We start from the raw sequence: 18,819 nt of genomic DNA, 5'->3' as shown, positions 1-18,819 counted from the left end.
CCTTCCCTCCTCCTGCAGCCTGGCTGCGCAAGGCTTTCTTCTTCCTCTAATGCCTATTCTGTCCAACCCTCTAATACAAGAGTTAAGCAGTACTCCCAATCATTCATAAACTCTGGAACTCCTTACCTGCTTCTGTATTTCTATCTTTCTACGACTTCACTTTTTTTAAGAGAGAGGTGTCAAGATATTTGTCCCACTCTTTTGACTAATTCTTTTATATCTTTTAAGGAGACTGCAATTCCAGAGGGCCTTTTTCTTCTAATATAGTTTTTTTGCCTTTGGGAGTCCTCCCTCTTACACACACACACACACACACACACACACACACACACACACACACACACACACATATATATATATATATATATATATATATATATATATATATATATATATATATATGTATATATATATAAGTGCATTGTGGGTTGTCGCCTGGCCAGCGCGCGCAGTCAGCCGAAGAGAGAGAGAGAGAGAGAGAGAGAGAGAGAGAGAGAGAGAGAGAGAGAGAGAGAGAGAGAGAGGAAAAAGATCAAGGCGCCAGTTGGCAAGTTGTGATACTCGTATGAGTGACGCGGAGGGCCGTGGTGTGCGGCTGGGGCCTTATTTTAATATGGATTTACGTTGATCAGGACGATGACGTGGGAAGCGGCTGCCTGTGTGTGTGTGTGTGTGTGTGTGTGTGTGTGTGTGTGTGTGTGTGTGTGTGCGCGCGCTGTTGCAAGATTGGTGCCTAGCTGGAAGGGCCAGGTGCTGCTGCCAATGACCGTCATCAATGCTAATATTGGTAAGTGACTTACCCTACCACACAACACTTGTCCAGCTTTAGGAGTTTGCATAGTGCCTTGTTGCAATAGATTGTATTTTTCATAATGTTATTCCTTGTGATAATTCTGTATCGCTAACAAGAAAAAGGTTCAAATGACACCAGTGAGAGGTGGAGACCACCATTTTGCCTAACTTAACCCTTTATCACACCAAAACCTGCCAATGAATGTTGTATCTGAACATCTAATAGCCAAACATACTTATCTCTCTCCATTTAGTGACACCAATGATGGGAAAACAATGCAGTGTATGCTAAATAATATCTAAACACAACTGGCAGCGGGCAGCTGAGCCAGCCCCACTCACTTGATGACGTCACACGCCTGAGCGACCAGGCTGGCGACGGTTGTTGATTTACGTTCGTAACGAAACTCATTTCAAAATCGACTTATAGAAAAAATGAAGCCAAGGCTGAATGCACGATATTTTATGACTTGATAAATACATTAACAAATATTTATAAAATCAAAACATCTCCAGCGTAGCTAGTTTTAAAGAAATGTCAAAATTGAATATGGTAAAAGTACAAAAATATTTCTACTTATAAAATCACTAAAACATACCGTCATTTCGACTTCATGCATATAGTGAAAAATATTGGGCATTTAGAGCGATCTTCTCAGGCATCTAACAGTTGGCAAGAACTAGATGTGAACACATGAAAAATATAAATAAGAAAATAGTATTAAAATCAAAGCCAATTAAAACTTTTATAAAGTTCAGCAATTTTTATTTGGTGAGTATTTTAACACAATTTACAGAATCTGAGCTATCTTTTAAGGCATTCTAGAACGAGTCAGACGGTGAACCAGAAACGTAAACAAATAAAAAATATTTATTTGAAAGAATTCCCTTTAATAGGACTAAACATCATTTCAAGCTCCACATATTTGACTCAATAGGTTTGATTTTACAGTTAAAAAAGCATAGGCGATTCTTGGATACGGTAAAAGCCCAGTTATATCTTGAAAAAAAAAAAAAAAAAAAATATATTAATGGCAAACGGTAAGTCTTGACTGTTCAGTCACCTCATACCTACGCCATAAAATACCACTAAATGTCACATATATACCGAATAGAAGCGCGGAACACACTTCAAGAGCAACGAAATATTCAGAGAACCCTAAAAACATAATACAGACACCGAATAATGGAGTTCGGAAAAAATGGGAAAAGTATTTGAACCAGCGGACGAGCGGGTTAGGGGGTTAAAATGAGGGGGAGGGGTGAGGCTAATCGCCACCTTGTCTCAATTATTATTTTAACACCTCAAAGCGAGGCAAAACCGGATATATGTTAATGGAGTGAAGTGTTTTTTTATTCTTATAAGAACAGAATGGGTCAACTTTTCACTGGTGGTAATGAAGTAACGGTGTGAAGTGTTTATGTATGAGTGACATCATTGTCTTGCCGTCTAGTGTATCTCCTCTTCAATATTTATCGTCCTTAGCATCGTTCCCAGATGTAACGAGCAACCTATTGCGCTGATGCGTGCGTAGATAAGCGGCAGTCAGTGGATAAGTGTGTGTGTGTGTGTGTGTGTGTGTGTGTGTGTGTGTGTGTGTGTGTGTGTGTGTGTGTGTGTGTGTTTCACCTCGGTCGTCTGCTGGTCACCCAGCCAGTCTTCCCCATTACGGAGTGAGCTCAGAGGTCATAGACCGATCTTCGGGTAGGACTGAGACCACAACACACTCCACACACCAGGAAAGCGAGGCCACAACCCCTCGAGTTACATCCCGTACCTATTTACTGCTAGGTGAACAGGGGCCACACATTAAGAGGCTTGCCCATTTGCCTCGCCGTGTGTGTGTGTGTGTGTGTGTGTGTGTGTGTGTGTGTGTGTGTGTGTGTGTGTGTGTGTGTGTGTGTGTGTGTGTGTGTGGGGCGTGAAGTGGGGGAGTGGGGATGGGCACATACACTGCATGCGATTCACTGGGAGGTAAAGGGTAGCGGAAAGCCTTGCTGGTCAGAGGCAAGCACAAGCACATATTATCTACTATGAGTGGCCATACCAGACGCGGGCAGCTGGTTCCCTCCACTTGCGCCCGGTGTGGCCACTCCAATAAGATAATACGTCTTTGTTCTTGGTCTGACCAGCTACCGGATCACATGCAGTGTGTTTGCACCTTTCCCTATTTCCCTAGTTTTATTGCATTGAATAGACCTACCTAAGATGTATAAATTGGTCCCATTCTTAGGGGAGGGGCCGGCATGCCCCGACCTCCTCCCTTGTTGTGTACATTTTACTGCAACAGTAAAGTTATCATCAATTAATCAATGATTGTTATGAAGGAAGTTGTTTTCTGAGGCAGCTGATGTTTTGTACCTAATATTTCATATTGTTTTCTTATGTTCTTTGTAAGATGAAACATTTATCAATTTACTTTCAACATAGCTATACTTGTTTTATATCAGTGGTTACCAAACTTTTTTCTGTTTGGGAACCACTGCTTTATATGGTGTTGCATGAATCTTCTATTTGGCCTACCTACCTAATCATGTTAAAGAATGCAGTTGTTATTTTAGCATATGATTAATCAAGTGTTAGCATAATTCTAGTATCTTTTTGTATTACATTTAGTATGTTCTTTTTTTTTCTTTTTTTCTGTGTGCCTTTCTTTTATCGTCTACACTACAGGAGCTGCCGATCCAAAGGCCCGGCTCAGGAGTGATCCCGAGTCGCCTGTAGTATCAAGATCAAGACAAAATAGAATAGGTAGAATGGCACTGAATGCTCCAAGATACACAGCAGTAGAAGCTTTGAGAGGGGATATGGGATGGAGCACCTTTAGGGAAAGACTAGTTAAAGCCACGCTTAATACAAGGTCAGGCTGGAAAGAATGGATGAGGAAAGAATAGTGAGGAAGGTGTACCTGTGGAATGAAAGTGGGAGTTAGTGGAGGAAGAGGTGCATGAGAATGACAGAGAGGAGTGGTTTACAAGTGGTATGGGGGATGAGAATGGCTGGGAGGAATCAAAGTGAGCGTGAATGGATCGTGACAAGAGGAGGCAGGGTAGGAACTGAATGGGATGCAAGGAAATGGAAGAGTGAGATAGACAGAGAGGTGAAATGGGTGGGACTGAATATATGGAAGAATGGGATGGAACGAAAGAGTACCCTGGAATGGTACAAGGAAAAGGAAGCCCGATGTATGAAAGGTGGTATGATGGCAGCCTGGGTGGTGACCTTCTCTTCCGAGCTAGGGCACAGTGTATGGATGTGAATGCAAGGTGGTCTGAGTCCCGCAGCAAGGTGTGCCAGATGTGTGACATGGGGGAGGACGAGACGGTGGAGCATGTCATGCTGGAGTGTGAGAAGTACGAGAGAGACAGGCATGAGATGATGCAAGTGATCTTGAGTGAATTAGGGCATAATAGGAATGAAAGAGTGGAGAAGACAGGAAGGGAATGGATGGTGTTTCTGCTGGGACTGTGTAGAGAGACGAGTGAAAGGATGATGGAGGCTGTGAAGGAGTATCTGGAAAGAATGTGGCGAGCGAGGTGTAGGGATCATTAACAAAGAGAAATGCTATTTTTTTCTGTTTTGTCTTTTTTGTCCTCTACAGGAGCAGCCAATCCAAATGCCTGGCTCTAGAGCGATTCCGAGCCACCTGTAGCATCAAGATCAAGATCAAGATCAAGTAACACTGCTGTGGAGATCAAGATTGAAGAAAGATCAAGATCAAGTGACGCGGCAGGGCAGCGCAGGGGCAGCAACACGTGGGGACGTAAACAAACTGGAGGCTCCTGCTTCGTGGCCAGAGGAGAATAATATTAGACCATGGCGGAGATAGACTCCAGCCAGCGGGTCCAGGAGATCCTCACTCAGGCTACAGAGGAGCTGAAGTCCATCAAGGTACCCAACGATGACCAGCTGGAGTACGACCTTGGCAATCTGCTGGTGAGCAGCAACAACACCCTGGACGAGACCCTCACCAGGTAAGTCCAGGCGGTGCAGGGGAGCTGTTGTTTCTGGTTTTCTTGGTTTTGTTAATCTCTGATAAAGGTGACATCGGTATACGCTTCGCTCGGCAGTCTCAGCACCGTCTCGTGCCAGCAGATGATGTAATGGCTGGCCCCTCGCCTTGTCTTTTCTCTTCTGGGTAGTTTTTTTTACTAGTTCATTAGTCTCTCTACTCCGGACGAAACTTTTATTATGATAGTTTGCGTCTTGTTTTGAATTAATCTACATTTAATTTTTCCCGCAAGTAAAAAGAAAAATAATGTTTTGCATTGGCTGGCAGGCCTCATGGCCTGGTGGTATGAGTTGCCAGTTATGCATTTGTGTTGCAGTATTTTACGTTAGATGAGTGAGAATACTGTCACACGAGGCAGGAGAGACTACCAGCTATGGTCTGACAAAGTCAAACTGGTATGTGTGATATATAATCCCCAAGGTGTCCTGCAGGCACCCCAGCCAAATCGCCCACTTGTAGACCATCTTGTGTGGCAATGTTTGAGTGATGGATGGGATATTTGCTGAATGTATGATTTATATATTGTATTTCCTTAAGAACTTAACTTATTGGTTAATAAGAGATTCTTTTGTTGAATTAAACAGGAATTTAATTTGAGATACATTGAATTTTATATCCAAGTTGTATTTGACAGAGACCAAGAGAAGATTGACAGCTACCTTCACATCTTGGCTCGAGACAGTATACAGGCGCTGCTTAACAGAGTGTGGGAGCTGCCTAGTGAACGCATTGATAGTGACATCTACGTCACACTGCCAAAGCCAGCCACCAGGTGAGATTTAACTTTAGTGAAAAGGATGTCTTGTATATTTGAAAGGACTATAGATATTGTTAGTTATAAGGTTTGAGGTATTTTCCTTTACTACAAACTTCATGGATATATTTTTTTTCAATGGCTAAACATTTTGCTCTTATGATAAAAACAGAAGTAGAGGTATTAATTTTTCTGTTAAACCAAATGTATCACTTTTCATGATGTTTTTCATATTTCATGGGATACCTTATCTTCTTTGACTAATAGATTATTCTGTGAAGTCTGATAGCAAATATAGCGTTCTCCTGTTAAATCTAGCGGTGCCACATGATCAAAGCTTTTGTGCCACCTAATGGAATAATCTGTTTTTTTTGCAATGAAACTTGGCTTGTTATATGTTATTTTTGGGGCAGATGTTAGTGGAAAAATTGTCTGCCTGTAGAAAGTGGAAGAGATGCATTAGCTGTGTGACTCATATACCTATAGAACTCTAAACACTAGCTAACTGGAATGATGATGGTGGTGATGATGTCAAGGAACAGGCATCCTGGTGTGGCTCCTGCAGTGCCAGATGTCTTGTCGGAGGACGTAGGTTTAGCAGTTGCTGATAGGCATTACCCTGTTTGCAGCTAGGCTCGTAGACACCTATCAGCGCTAGAATTTTTAATTGTCTCCGAGTTCCTGGGGCAAAGGGGTAACTTAGCTAATCTGGAAATCGATGTGTAGAAAAAAGTACAACATGAATTGTTGCACATGTGCATTTAAAATGAAAAGCATAATTCAATGTTATTATTCTAACTTGCTGGTGTATGAAAAGTCTTTGTTAATGAAATTATAAGATAAAGTTTAAAAACAGATAATCATTTTTACTTAAGTAAGTATGAGCACTAAAAATAAAATGATGCCAATTTCGGTTTCTGCATTTTATCTGAGTGTTGAAAAATATGGATATCACTGTCATGTCCTATATATAAAGACAATCAGTGAAATAAAATCAATCAGCACCGCTGGCAGACGTACGACACACTAAACTTCGTGCCGTTAAGAAGACTGGTAAGGCTTGGATTTGCTGCCAGCAGCTGACGATATCGTAGTGGAAAGCATTAAGTCTGTGACACAATATTATGTTTTCTATGTACTGCATGGACTCGTCTGTTGTTTGCTATACTCAAATGAAATTATGTATCAGTATACATCCATTGATAATAGTATGAAATGATAAGTTGCTTGCCTTGATACAATTTTATGCTATTTTAACAACATCATCTGAAATTATGAATTGAGGCTCAAACAATGTTATATGCAGTCAGTTATCATGAAATTAATTTACATAAATTTCAGATGTATTTGTGTTCAACTATACACCCGTGTAAGCTTGTAAAACTTGCCCCAAAAAGTACTTATTTTCCAGCAAAAATTACAAAATCTAGCGCTGTCTGGCATCAAAACGCTGAGTGCGAACAGGCTAATTGGGTGTGGTCTCCCTTGGAACTGTGTAGTGGGACATGGCATCTTCCACTTAGTCCTCTTTAATGTATTATAACAGATGGCAAAGTAAAAAACTGGAATATTAGCAGCACATAAGAAACAGAGTAAGTGCTGCTTGCTGGAAGTTAACTTAAAGGAAGAAACCATACTTTTTGTACGTTTGTTTAGCTGTATACTACTAAATTTCTTCGGCTGCACCAGGAATGTTCTCTTGTTCCATTAGGTGTGTCAGGCTGAGTGTGGGGTGTATTATCGGTCTAGCTACACTTGAACTTTTATTAGCTATCATAAGAGAGAAATAGAAAACTAAAGGTGGCAAATATAGGAATAGGAGACAGTACTTTTAATAATAGACAATGTGCATTTTCACTGCAGACATTTTGTTCCTTAATTTTGGCTAAATCTTTACAACTCTTTAACGGAACCAACACTTCGTGTTTTTTTTTTTTTTTTGCCCTTGGCTGGGTTCCCTCCTGCATAAAAAAAAAGAAAAGAAGAAGCAATCATCAAAAGGTCATGATTAATTTAGTACTAACATGTTGTATATGTGTTAAAAGGGAGAACTACATGAATTTTCCAGATATGATGGTGATGATGCCTGCTCACACACCTGAATGAACAGCACTGTGTGAAGTTATTTTATGTTTAGCATTTAGTTATGTCCTTCTTGGGGGTTAGGCTTTCTGCTACCCTGCCAAATCTACTTAAGCCTCATCTTCAATGAAGGCCTTCTTTTGCCCATTTCTTCCAATAGTGTAGTGTGAACTGGGGTGAACTGGTCTCCTCTGCCAGCTAGGGTTATTTATGAAATTTATAAATTTATAAAAAATTTGAAAATTGAAAAAAGTGAATACTGGGCTTGAAAGCCCACTTTAGTATCTTCACAACCTTAAAAAGTTTTTGGTCCTGACCGAAAACGTATGGTTCCTAGGGCGTCAAAAGAAAGTGTGTTTTTCAAAGTTGTAAAATTTTCGTATAAAAAAAAATTTTGTTGAATTTTTATAAAAATTGCAGGTCATATAGATAATTCTTTGTTCTTTTGCATGGTTTAATCAGAAATAAAAAATTCCTTTTAGTTTTAGTGCTATAGGCAGTTCAATGAGTGGCCCGATTCATCCCGGTGTATTTCGTATACCGGGGTGTATTGGGCCACCACACTTTCATTATGTTTTTGCTAAATCAAAGCTTTTTTTTTTTTTTTTTTTTTTAGTTATTACCATCATTAAACTTTCTCCTCACACCACTGATGTACTGCAATCTCTTGATGTTTGCTATTTTAAGCCTTTGAAGACCAGGTGGGATGCCACTATTGCCAAATGGCAAGCAGCAAACTATGCTCGGAAAATTACCAAAGGGGAATTTGTAGATTTGGTGGGCAAGGTTTGGGATGAATGTTTCAGTCTCCCAAATGTAAAATGGCCTTTAAAAAGACTGGTTTGTATCCACCTGACCACAGTGTTTATCCAGTGAAAACATTCAACCCAGATCTGTATAAATTATACAAAAGTGTCCAGACATCTTCAGAGGCAGTCCACAAACCAGCGACTCCAAAGAAGGTCAGTCCTCCCAGAGAAATTATTTCCCCTTCAACCTCTTTTGAGCAACCCTACCCAACCACTAGTGGTACAACGCAGACAATGGCAAGAAGAAAAATAGATGTCCATAGTCGCTTCATAATGCACGATGAGTTCTTAGAAGCAGTCAAGGAGAAAGAAAAGATGATCCTTGAAAAGAAGAAAGCAGAAGAAAAACAAAGAAACAGAACCACAAGAAAAAGGAAAGAAGTTTCATCTGGGGAAGATGTTGACGACTTTCTGGAAGAGTTTGAAAAAGAGACTGTAGGAAAGAAAAGGAAAGTGCCAGAAGAAAGGACATCAAGGAAGAGATTCTGCAACAGCACTCCACTAAAGGAGCCCAGTTCTGCAGAGGAGGAAGATGCTGAGCTATTGAACAGCAGTCTTTCTTCAATCTGCAGTATAGAGGACATGGACGAAGATGAAGAAATTGAAGGTGTTGCAATGTTTAATGCTTGAAAGTACAGTAGAATACAGAAAAAGAGTGAAATAGAAGAAAATGGCTGCTATGGGGTGGATTATGGAAAAGCATATATTGGGCGTGTGATTATGTGTGCAAAGAGTTCTTGAAAATGAAGTTTTTGGAAAGAAAACCAAATGACATGTATGACAGGCTGAAAAGGGATGATGTTGATGACTCTTTTGATGTGAAATATGTGTTTTGTGGACCCATAAAGCTTGTGAGCACAACACCTTTTCAGATTTGAGATGTGGATGTGGCCTATAAGAACTATAAAAATCTAAAAACATATTCAAGAGAGAGAGAGAGAGAGAGAGGTAAAATACATGAAAGATATTAGAAAAACATTAAAACTTTAGTGGCCCAATCCACTCTACAGTAGCCCAAAGGATGGGCCCATTCACCCCAGGACTTTGGCATAGAGTAGGCCACTTATTTATGTTAATAACTCCTATAATGATAATCAAAATTATTAATTTCTTTCAGGGAATATGTATCACATAGTAAGGTACCTTCACACAAATTTTCAATTGATTTGGCTGATAGTGTAGATTTTATAATAAAAGATGTAAAAAGTGGCCCGTATTCACCTTGGTCTATGCTATGTTTTCTATCAAAAATGTTTCTCACAACTGTGAAGCACATAAGGGCACATGGTAGGTACAGCAGACAAATTTTAATAGTAGATTTTGACCAGAGAAAGTGACTTTGTTTACTTGTCTCCACCCAACGTGTGGTGTGTGGCTGTAGTTGGTCACTGTTTGACCTTGGTAGTGTTGGATGATAGCGTTGTCATGTATCATGGATTAATTGTTAAAATCATTGGTAAAGAATCAATATTTCTTTCATATAAAAGAAATGGATATATTCAGATCATTTTGAAGTGATAAATAATCAACACTTTGGACAAAAAGAGTATTGTGGCTGATGTATTATTAAAGTCATGCTGGCTTGCATATGAGAGATGGAAGAGAAAGGCTAGTGTCACACTTTGCAGCATTGCTTCATTGTGAAAAAAATAAGCAATGAGGAGTGTGTCTCTATTGTAGCACTGCCATTTCTGCTGCACAGTGCCACATCAAGCTATGGTGGTGCTGCACTGCTGTTCTATGCCAGATGTGTGAGGACAAGAAATGCACACTCACACAGTTCTAAGTGATATGGTACCACCGTATCATTGCATAGTGTGACAATGGCCCAAGAGAGGCATTTGGTAGGGAGCTTAAATTGCACTGGCAGCTGGTGTGTGTGTGTGTATTTACCTAGTTGTATTTACCTAGTTGTAGTTTTACAGGGCCTGGGCTTTATGCTCGTGTGGCCCCGTCTCCATATCTACACTTATCCAATCTTACTTTAAAAGTATGCACACTCGTTGCAGACACTACTTCTTCATTTGAACTGTTTCACGTCTCAATACATCTTTATGGAAACTATATTTTTAACATCTCTCAGACATCTTCCTTTTCTCAGCTTTTTACTATGCGATCTTGTGCTTCGGATGTCATATTCTTCTCTCAGGATCAGTTTCTCATTATCCACTTGGTCCATTCCGTTGATCAATTTATAAACTTGTATGAGATCCCCTCTCTCCCTTCTCTGTTCCAAGGTTGGTAGATCCATAGCCTTTAGTCTCTCCTCATATGTCATCCCTTCAAATTCTGGAACCATTCTTGTAGCCATTTTTTGTAGTCTCTCCAACTTCCTTATGTGTTTCTTTTTATGAGGGGTCCACACTACTCCTGCATATTCCAATCTGGGTCTTATTATAGTACTTATCAATTTCTTCATCATTTCTTTGTCCATGTAGTGAAATGCTACTCCAATATTCCTTAGCAAATTATATGTCTCTGAAAATTCTATCAATATGGCTTACCGGTTGATTGTTTTCTTCCATCGTCATTCCTAAGTCCTTTTCCTTTTTTACTTTCTCCAGTTCTACTCCATCTCCCATCTTATAGATTCCCACGGGTCGTCTTTCACTCTTTCCCATTTCCATGACATGGCTTTTGTTCACATTGAATTCCATCTCCCATTTTTTACTTCTTCTGGCATGTCGTTAATATAAATGAGGAAAAGTATTGGTGCCAATACTGTGTGTGTGTGTGTGTGTGTGTGTGTGTGTGTGTGTGTGTGTGTGTGTGTGTGTGTGTCTGGATATTTGACCAAAGGTGTGTCTAGTTTAACATCCAGACATGTTTACTGGTATGTCTGGATAGCAATGAGTCAGTTATTATATGCCAGGATATTGGAGGGATTACTGTATACACAACCAACATCCTGTAGTAAAGGTGTTTATTATTTCCAGATTGCCTAGGGAGAAACCGTGCCCAAGCCACGTCCACCAACCAGATGGGAAACGTATGCTCGTGAGAAAGGTATCAATAAGAGGAAGAAGGACAAGAAAGTATGGGATGATGCCCTCAAGGTGAGAGCTTTGTTGTATCTCTTCTTCATGTAATCATCCTTATTTTGATTGCAATGATCTAGATCTGCATTATCGTCATCATCACCATCATCACTATCACCATTATCATCATCTTTATCTTTGTTATTACACTAGCTAAACGGCACTATTTGATACAGAAAGGATTGTAGTGATTGAATGATTACTGTAAATTGAGTAAAGAAATATAACATGCTGTCAATTTGGTTGAGATGCAGTGTGTTATGAATTCAGGACTGTGCTTGTGATTCAGTTGAGATATATATAATGATTTTTCCATTCATGTAATGTTTTTGAGGCTTCAAGAGAAATGTTAGATGTTTGGCATTAAATGGAAACACTCTTGTGAAGTACAGTACCAGTGCTTGTGTCGGCAGCTGAGGCCAAAGAAAAGGGAAATTATTCCATTAGATGCCACAACAGCTTAGGTCATATGGCACTGCTAGGGTTACCAGGAGAACACTACATCTCTTTTGGGCAACTAGCTTTGGCAAGGATTTGAATCCGGGCTGCCTAGACTGGAGGCCCAAACTAGAGCCGCCTTAACCAACTACTGAGGCCAAGGAATGCAGCAGTAGGCCGTGGCCTTTTGTACTTTTTGTTAATTTTTGCTGTGCAGGGAAATGTGATCAAAATAATTTTGCCTTGGTCTGAAAGTAGAATTTTAAGGCAACAAAGGAGATTGGAGTAGTGAAGAATGATTTTAATATGCTGTTATGTCCTAAGAATCATTGTAATTGCTAAAGTTTGTGTGGCACCAGGTTATTATTAAGAGGCATTGCTTGGAATTGTGAAACCTAGAAATGAGAAATCTTAAACACCAGAATTTCTAGAAATGAGAGATCTCAAATACCAGAATTCCATGTTAATGATGACCATAACAGCAAAAATGTTTGACTCAGTTAGAGGTGATGGAGGTGATGCCACAATGGATGACCTGAAGGCATTCATAGACATGTTGCAAAACAAATTGATTCCACTCAGCTCTCTGCACAAATAGTGTTTAGTAACTAATGTGTAGCTGGTATTACTCTGCACCAGTGAACTCATACAAGCCAAAAGAAGCAGGAATTGGGTGGCAGTGGTGAAGACACTATTTAGTGCAGACAGGAGAGATAATACGAAAGTTCATTTGGTGAAGCTTGTGAGGAAATAATCTTTGTTTTAAATACTAGCAAAAGTATTAAGTAAGATAGTATCTTCTCTAAAGAATTAATAATGAGTTTAATAGTCATAGATTTTGGTGATAGCCATGTTTGAATGTCATTTTAACCACGTATTACTTTTTCCTCAGCGGTGGGTGCCTCGCTTTGGCTACCGGAAAATTGCAGCCGAGAAGGAGAAGAATTGGGTGAAGGAGGTGCCTAGCAATGCTGATCCCTATGAAGACCAGTTTGCCAAGGCTGCTGAGATTAAGAAAGAAAATATAGCTAAGAATGAATTCCAGCGACTGCGTAACATTGCTAAGAACAGGAAGTTAAAGATTCCTAATGTAGGTGTGACAGGCAATGAATATGCCTCCAAGAATGAACTCAGTATGGCTATGCATCATGCCAAACATGCAACTGCCTCAAGGGGAAAATTCCAACCTGAACTTCCAAATGAGAAGAAGGTGAAGGGACTTGGGAAGAAGCGCAAGATGGAGATGACAACAGGTAGCGGCCAGGCAGAGAAGAAACGCAACATTGAGGTCCTTGAGAAAATTGATAAGCCATCTCTTAATCTGGATGGAGCCATTCACAAGGAGATCCGAGATGAGAATGTTGCCATGGATCTCAAGCGCAAGGGAGGAAAGGTGTATGGCAGGAGGTCCAAGATGGGAGGCAGACACAGAACCAAGTCAGACCACAAATCCTTGATGCTGGGGACTGGATTCCAAGCTAAGGGCAAGGGCAGGGGTAAGGGTAAGGGTAAGCCAAATGCTGCTCCAAGAAAGAAGGCAGGAGGAGGCAAGATGCAAGGTAAAGGTAGACCGGCAGGAAAGGGAATGGTGAAGGGGAAAGGAAAAGGTAAATAGGTATGAAATGACTGACCTTAGAAACTCTCTCTCTCTCTCTCTCTCTGTATATCATTGTTAGAGAATAACAAAATAAATATGGAACGTATTTTACATAGTTTTTTTTATCACTAGATTGCATTACATTTATATGAAAACAGGTACTCATTATTTATTATTTTTTATTATCATTGTTATTATTATTATAATTATGATTATTATTATTATTATTATTATTATTATTATTATTATTATTATTGTTTTCATAATAATAAGAAATGCAATTGAGAGCAGAATAGATGGAATGGAGTATCTTGAGTGACAGGATGGTAAAACAGGAGTGGCCCTATAGGAGTCATGGTAGAGATAAGAATGGAAGGCTACCTCAAGGAGGGAGCCGCTTGTTCATATGCTCAGCACAAATAGGATTGAATAGGCCAAGATGATTACTGATTTGGTCAGTACTTAGTGAACCTATGTTATACCTTGCCCGGCCTCGTCTACCGCCCACAGCTCATCACTGCATATCTGCTGACTATCTAAGTTACATCTGCTCTTTGTGATTGTGCTACAATTAATGCCTCAATTTATGTATTGGACTGATGCCTTGTGCGCAATAAATTGATTAAATCAAATTCTCTCTCTCTCTCTCTCTCTCTCTCTCTCTCTCTCTCTCTCTCTCTCTCTCTCTCTCTCTCTAGGTGTGTATATATATATATATATATATATATATATATATATATATATATATATATATATATATATATATATATATATATATATATATATATATATATATATATATATATATATATATATATATATATATATATATATATATATATATATATATATATATATATATATATATATATATATATATATATATATATATATATATATATATATATATATATATATATATATATATATATATATATATATATATATATATATATATATATATATATATATATATATATATATATATATATATATATATATATATATATATATATATATATATATATATATATATATATATATATATATATATATATATATATATATATATATATATATATATATATATATATATATATATATATATATATATATATATATATATATATATATATATATATATATATATATATATATATATATATATATATATATATATATATATATATATATATATATATATATATATATATATATATATATATATATATATATATATATATATATATATATATATATATATATATATATATATATATATATATATATATATATATATATATATATATATATATATATATATATATATATATATATATATATATATATATATATATATATATATATATATATATATATATATATATATATATATATATATATATATATATATATATATATATATATATATATATATATATATATATATATATATATATATATATATATATATATATATATATATATATATATATATATATATATATATATATATATATATATATATATATATATATATATATATATATATATATATATATATATATATATATATATATATATATATATATATATATATATATATATATATATATATATATATATATATATATATATATATATATATATATATATATATATATATATATATATATATATATATATATATATATATATATATATATATATATATATATATATATATATATATATATATATATATATATATATATATATATATATATATATATATATATATATATATCAAATGACCGGAATAGGAACTGATTCAGGAAGGATTCAGATAGAGATCGAATCCTGAAGACAGTTTGCGGCCACTTCGTCACAGAGACGGCCATTTCGTGTGGAGACGAGGAAGGAGTTGGAGGTCAGCTATCACTCCAGACCAAGGTATTTATTCTTTATTTTGTTCTTAGTGTAGGACAGGCAATGATATGTCATAGATGTTGGAGAAGAGAATGTGTCCAGTGTTACGTAGGACAGTTTAGGACAGGTATTGATGTGTTCTAGGTGTTGAATAGATTGTGTCCAGTATTACTGTTGAGGTAATACTGGACACATTGGGTGGCGGTGTCCCGAGGTGTGGCGGAGGGTTTGACAGTGCTTTGGTGACACTACTACTACTACTACTACCGCTGCTGCTGCTGCTGCTGCTGCTGCTTATCATCATTCCCTCATGACGACCACTCCCTCGTTATGGCTTCACTCCCGCCACGACAAATCACTTACCACGTCTCCTTTGTTTATTTTCGATTGCCCTCACAGTGATGACCTGTTACCTTGTGTTCTCGTATGTATAGATCCTGGATGTGAGGGACGCGGCAGAAATAACAAACTTTTACCTTTGAATATTAACCCGGCAACAGGTACTTGGCAGTTCCAGTAATAACGCTGCCCATTTGGATATTTACTGTGAAAATAATTTGCGTGAGCTTTTTTTTTTTATAAATATCTGTAATAGTCTAGTCTAGTCTTGATCTCTCTCTCTCTCTCTCTCTCTCTCTCTCTCTCTCTCTCTCTCTCTCTCTCTCTCTCTCTCTCTCTCTCTCTCTCTCTCTCTCGTATGACGTCACTAGAGAGTGCTAATTCGAGCAATTGTAACCTGGTTAACTCGTCTCTCTGTCTTTGTGAGTGCATGATTACAAATCTATAATGCACTAAATGTGATCCATGTGTATTATGCAGAGAGCATCTTGAGAATTGGTACGAAAGGAGAGGAAACTCTTGTATTGTAGGAGCTAACAACCTTCTTATATAACTATCATTACTCTTTATTATTTTATTTACTTATTTTTCTGAGGTTGGTGAATAAGGTAGAAAACTCTTAGATAGTGGCCTGGTGGGCGCGATGTTGTCTGTAATGAAGCAAATGGATTCCTCAGTGGTTGTCTAATGCATCAGACAGGAAAGTCGATATGATTTAAAAATGAGTGCACTGCGTTCCACAACTGCACTTGTAAGTTTATTCCGCACTGACATTATTGCGAAACGTTGAGGGCATCAGAGCACAGGCGGCCTCGCGGTGAAGTGTGGAGAGTTGCTCAAACCCGTCATGCATTTTATTAAGCAAGTTTTCCAACATTTTGTACGTGTTGATTATGTAAATATTTTGTCATTGAAATGCATGCACAATTTACGTTTAGTCCCGTAAATAAGGGATTAGGTAAAATTTATGCATGCAATATCTTCACATATCAGGGATTTTGCAATGTGTATAGCTATAATATATATTCTTTTTTTTTTTTTTTTTGCATTGATGGCATAGGTTACTTGAAGGGCAGCTGTGGTGTTGCTGAGTAGGAATATAATGGCAGTAGTAGTTGGTATTTCATCCTTGAGAAGACACACTCCTCGTTGGATGAGGAACACCTTACTTTAGTGATTGTAGCCTTTGATACACTTGTTCTTCAGTAATTGTTGAGGCAGGCATTGTGTGGGTCGTAATGCATCGTTCAGTTGATATCGTTAATAATGAGTTCGTCTTGTGGGGGCTACATTTTTAATTCGTCAGCGGGCGGCACGTGTCCCCGGCCAGCTTGGCTCTACGTGGGCGCCCCCGACGTGACCTGGTGTCGAGAGGCTTTAAACAACCTTTTGTCCTGCTGTGTGCATTTATTGTGCATCTCTCATTAATTTCTACGAATGAAATTTATGGAAGTGGAAATAGTTTAATGAGTAAATGATGGTGCTTGGGTGGAAACCATTATACGTAATGCAAGGAGACTTGCTATCGATTAAGACCGGAACGATTCAATGCCGATTAGACAGTCTAATGCAACACAGCTTCATTTTCACTTTTTCCAGTTTCCATAGCTACTCGTGTGTGTGTGTGTGTGTGTGTGTGTGTGTGTGTGTGTGTGTGTGTGTGTGTGTGTGTGTGTGTGTGTGTGTGTGTGTGTGTGTGTGTGTGTGTGTGTGTGTGTGTGTGTGTGTGTGTGTGTGTGTGTGTGTGTGTGTGTGTGTGTGTGTGTGTGTGTGTGTGTGTGTGTGTGTGTGTGTGTGTGTGTGTGTGTGTGTGTGTGTGTGTGTGTGTGTGTGTGTGTGTGTGTGTGTGTGTGTGTGTGTGTGTGTGTGTGTGTGTGTGTGTGTGTGTGTGTGTGTGTGTGTGTGTGTGTGTGTGTGTGTGTGTGTGTGTGTGTGTGTGTGTGTGTGTGTGTGTGTGTGTGTGTGTGTGTGTGTGTGTGTGTGTGTGTGTGTTGTGTTGTGTGTGTGTGTGTGTGTGTGTGTGTGTGTGTGTGTGTGTGTGTGTGTGTGTGTGTGTGTGTGTGTGTGTGTGTGTGTGTGTGTGTGTGTGTGTGTGTATGTGTGTGTGTGTGTGTGTGTGTGTGTGTGTGTGTGTGTGTGTGTGTGTGTGTGTGTGTGTGTGTGTGTGTGTTGTGTGTGTGTGTGTGTGTTGTGTGTGTGTGTGTGTGTGTGTGTGTGTGTGTGTGTGTGTGTGTGTGTGTGTTGTGTGTGTGTGTGTGTGTGTGTGTGTGTGTGTGTGTGTGTGTGTGTGTGTGTGTGTTGTGTGTGTGTGTGTGTGTGTGTGTGTGTGTGTGTGTGTGTGTGTGTGTGTGTGTGTGTGTGTGTGTGTGTGTGTGTTGTGTGTGTTTGTGTGTGTGTGTGTGTTTTGTATGTTTTGTGTGTGTGTGTGTTTTGTGTGTGTGTGTGTTTTGTGTGTTTTGTGTGTGTGAGTGATGGCCTATAGCGCCTGTAGGGATACTTGAAGAGTACATGTGGGAAGCGCTGTTCAGCTTCCGCCCATTAGTGGCGTAGGCAATTTTATTTATATTGTTACCCAAACTAGGGCCTATAGGACCCAAGCGCATCTTTGGTGTAACAACCTAGAACCTGGGTATCATGGTGACATGTAGGTAACTTTACCACTCGACAAATGGCATAGCTTCAAACCGGTTTGTTGTGGGATTCGAACTTACGTTTGGACGTCTGCCCGAACCCACGCTCACCATCTTATCCACTACGCCACTGTGTGTGTGTGTGTGTGTGTGTGTGTGTGTGTGTGTGTGTGTGTGTGTGTGATACCTCTTCTTTTTTCTTGCTTCCTTTCGTCTCACTGCATACGGTCTTGATTATAATTCACTGGGGAAAAAAAAAAGTCAGACAGCTGCGGCGCCTTTGGGAGGGTGTCAGCCGTGTCTCGTCTCGGTCAGGCGTTGTGATGGAGAAACCTGTAATTTGAGTTTGCACTGATGTATCGTGTCCTACACATACTTAATGGTATGAAGATTGATATTGAGTCCAAAGATCATGGCAT

At 38.4% G+C, this 18,819-nt stretch overlaps 1 protein-coding gene and 1 long non-coding RNA gene across 2 annotated transcripts in view; both read left to right on the top strand.

Moving 5' to 3' along the window:
• Positions 1–4,412: 4,412 nt before the first annotated feature.
• LOC123505564 (ribosome biogenesis regulatory protein homolog) lies at positions 4,413–13,630 on the top strand. Its single transcript, XM_045257031.1, is given in 5 exon segments — positions 4,413–4,767; positions 5,440–5,577; positions 11,387–11,403; positions 11,406–11,506; positions 12,819–13,630. Coding segments are annotated over 5 exon segments (1,137 nt in total). The 5' UTR covers positions 4,413–4,609; the 3' UTR covers positions 13,542–13,630.
• Positions 13,631–15,354: 1,724 nt separating this feature from the next.
• LOC123505698 overlaps positions 15,355–18,819 on the top strand; it is a 4,110-nt gene continuing 645 nt past the window's right edge. Inside the window, exon 1 of the long non-coding RNA XR_006675238.1 lies at positions 15,355–15,455. This is a non-coding gene — a long non-coding RNA (uncharacterized LOC123505698). The remainder of the gene's footprint in view (positions 15,456–18,819) is intronic.

Source organism: Portunus trituberculatus, chromosome 18 (assembly GCF_017591435.1).
Source record: "Portunus trituberculatus isolate SZX2019 chromosome 18, ASM1759143v1, whole genome shotgun sequence".
Taxonomy (NCBI): domain Eukaryota; kingdom Metazoa; phylum Arthropoda; class Malacostraca; order Decapoda; family Portunidae; genus Portunus; species Portunus trituberculatus.
Note: the sequence above shows the minus strand (reverse complement) of the source record. Positions and strands in the feature narration are given on the sequence as shown.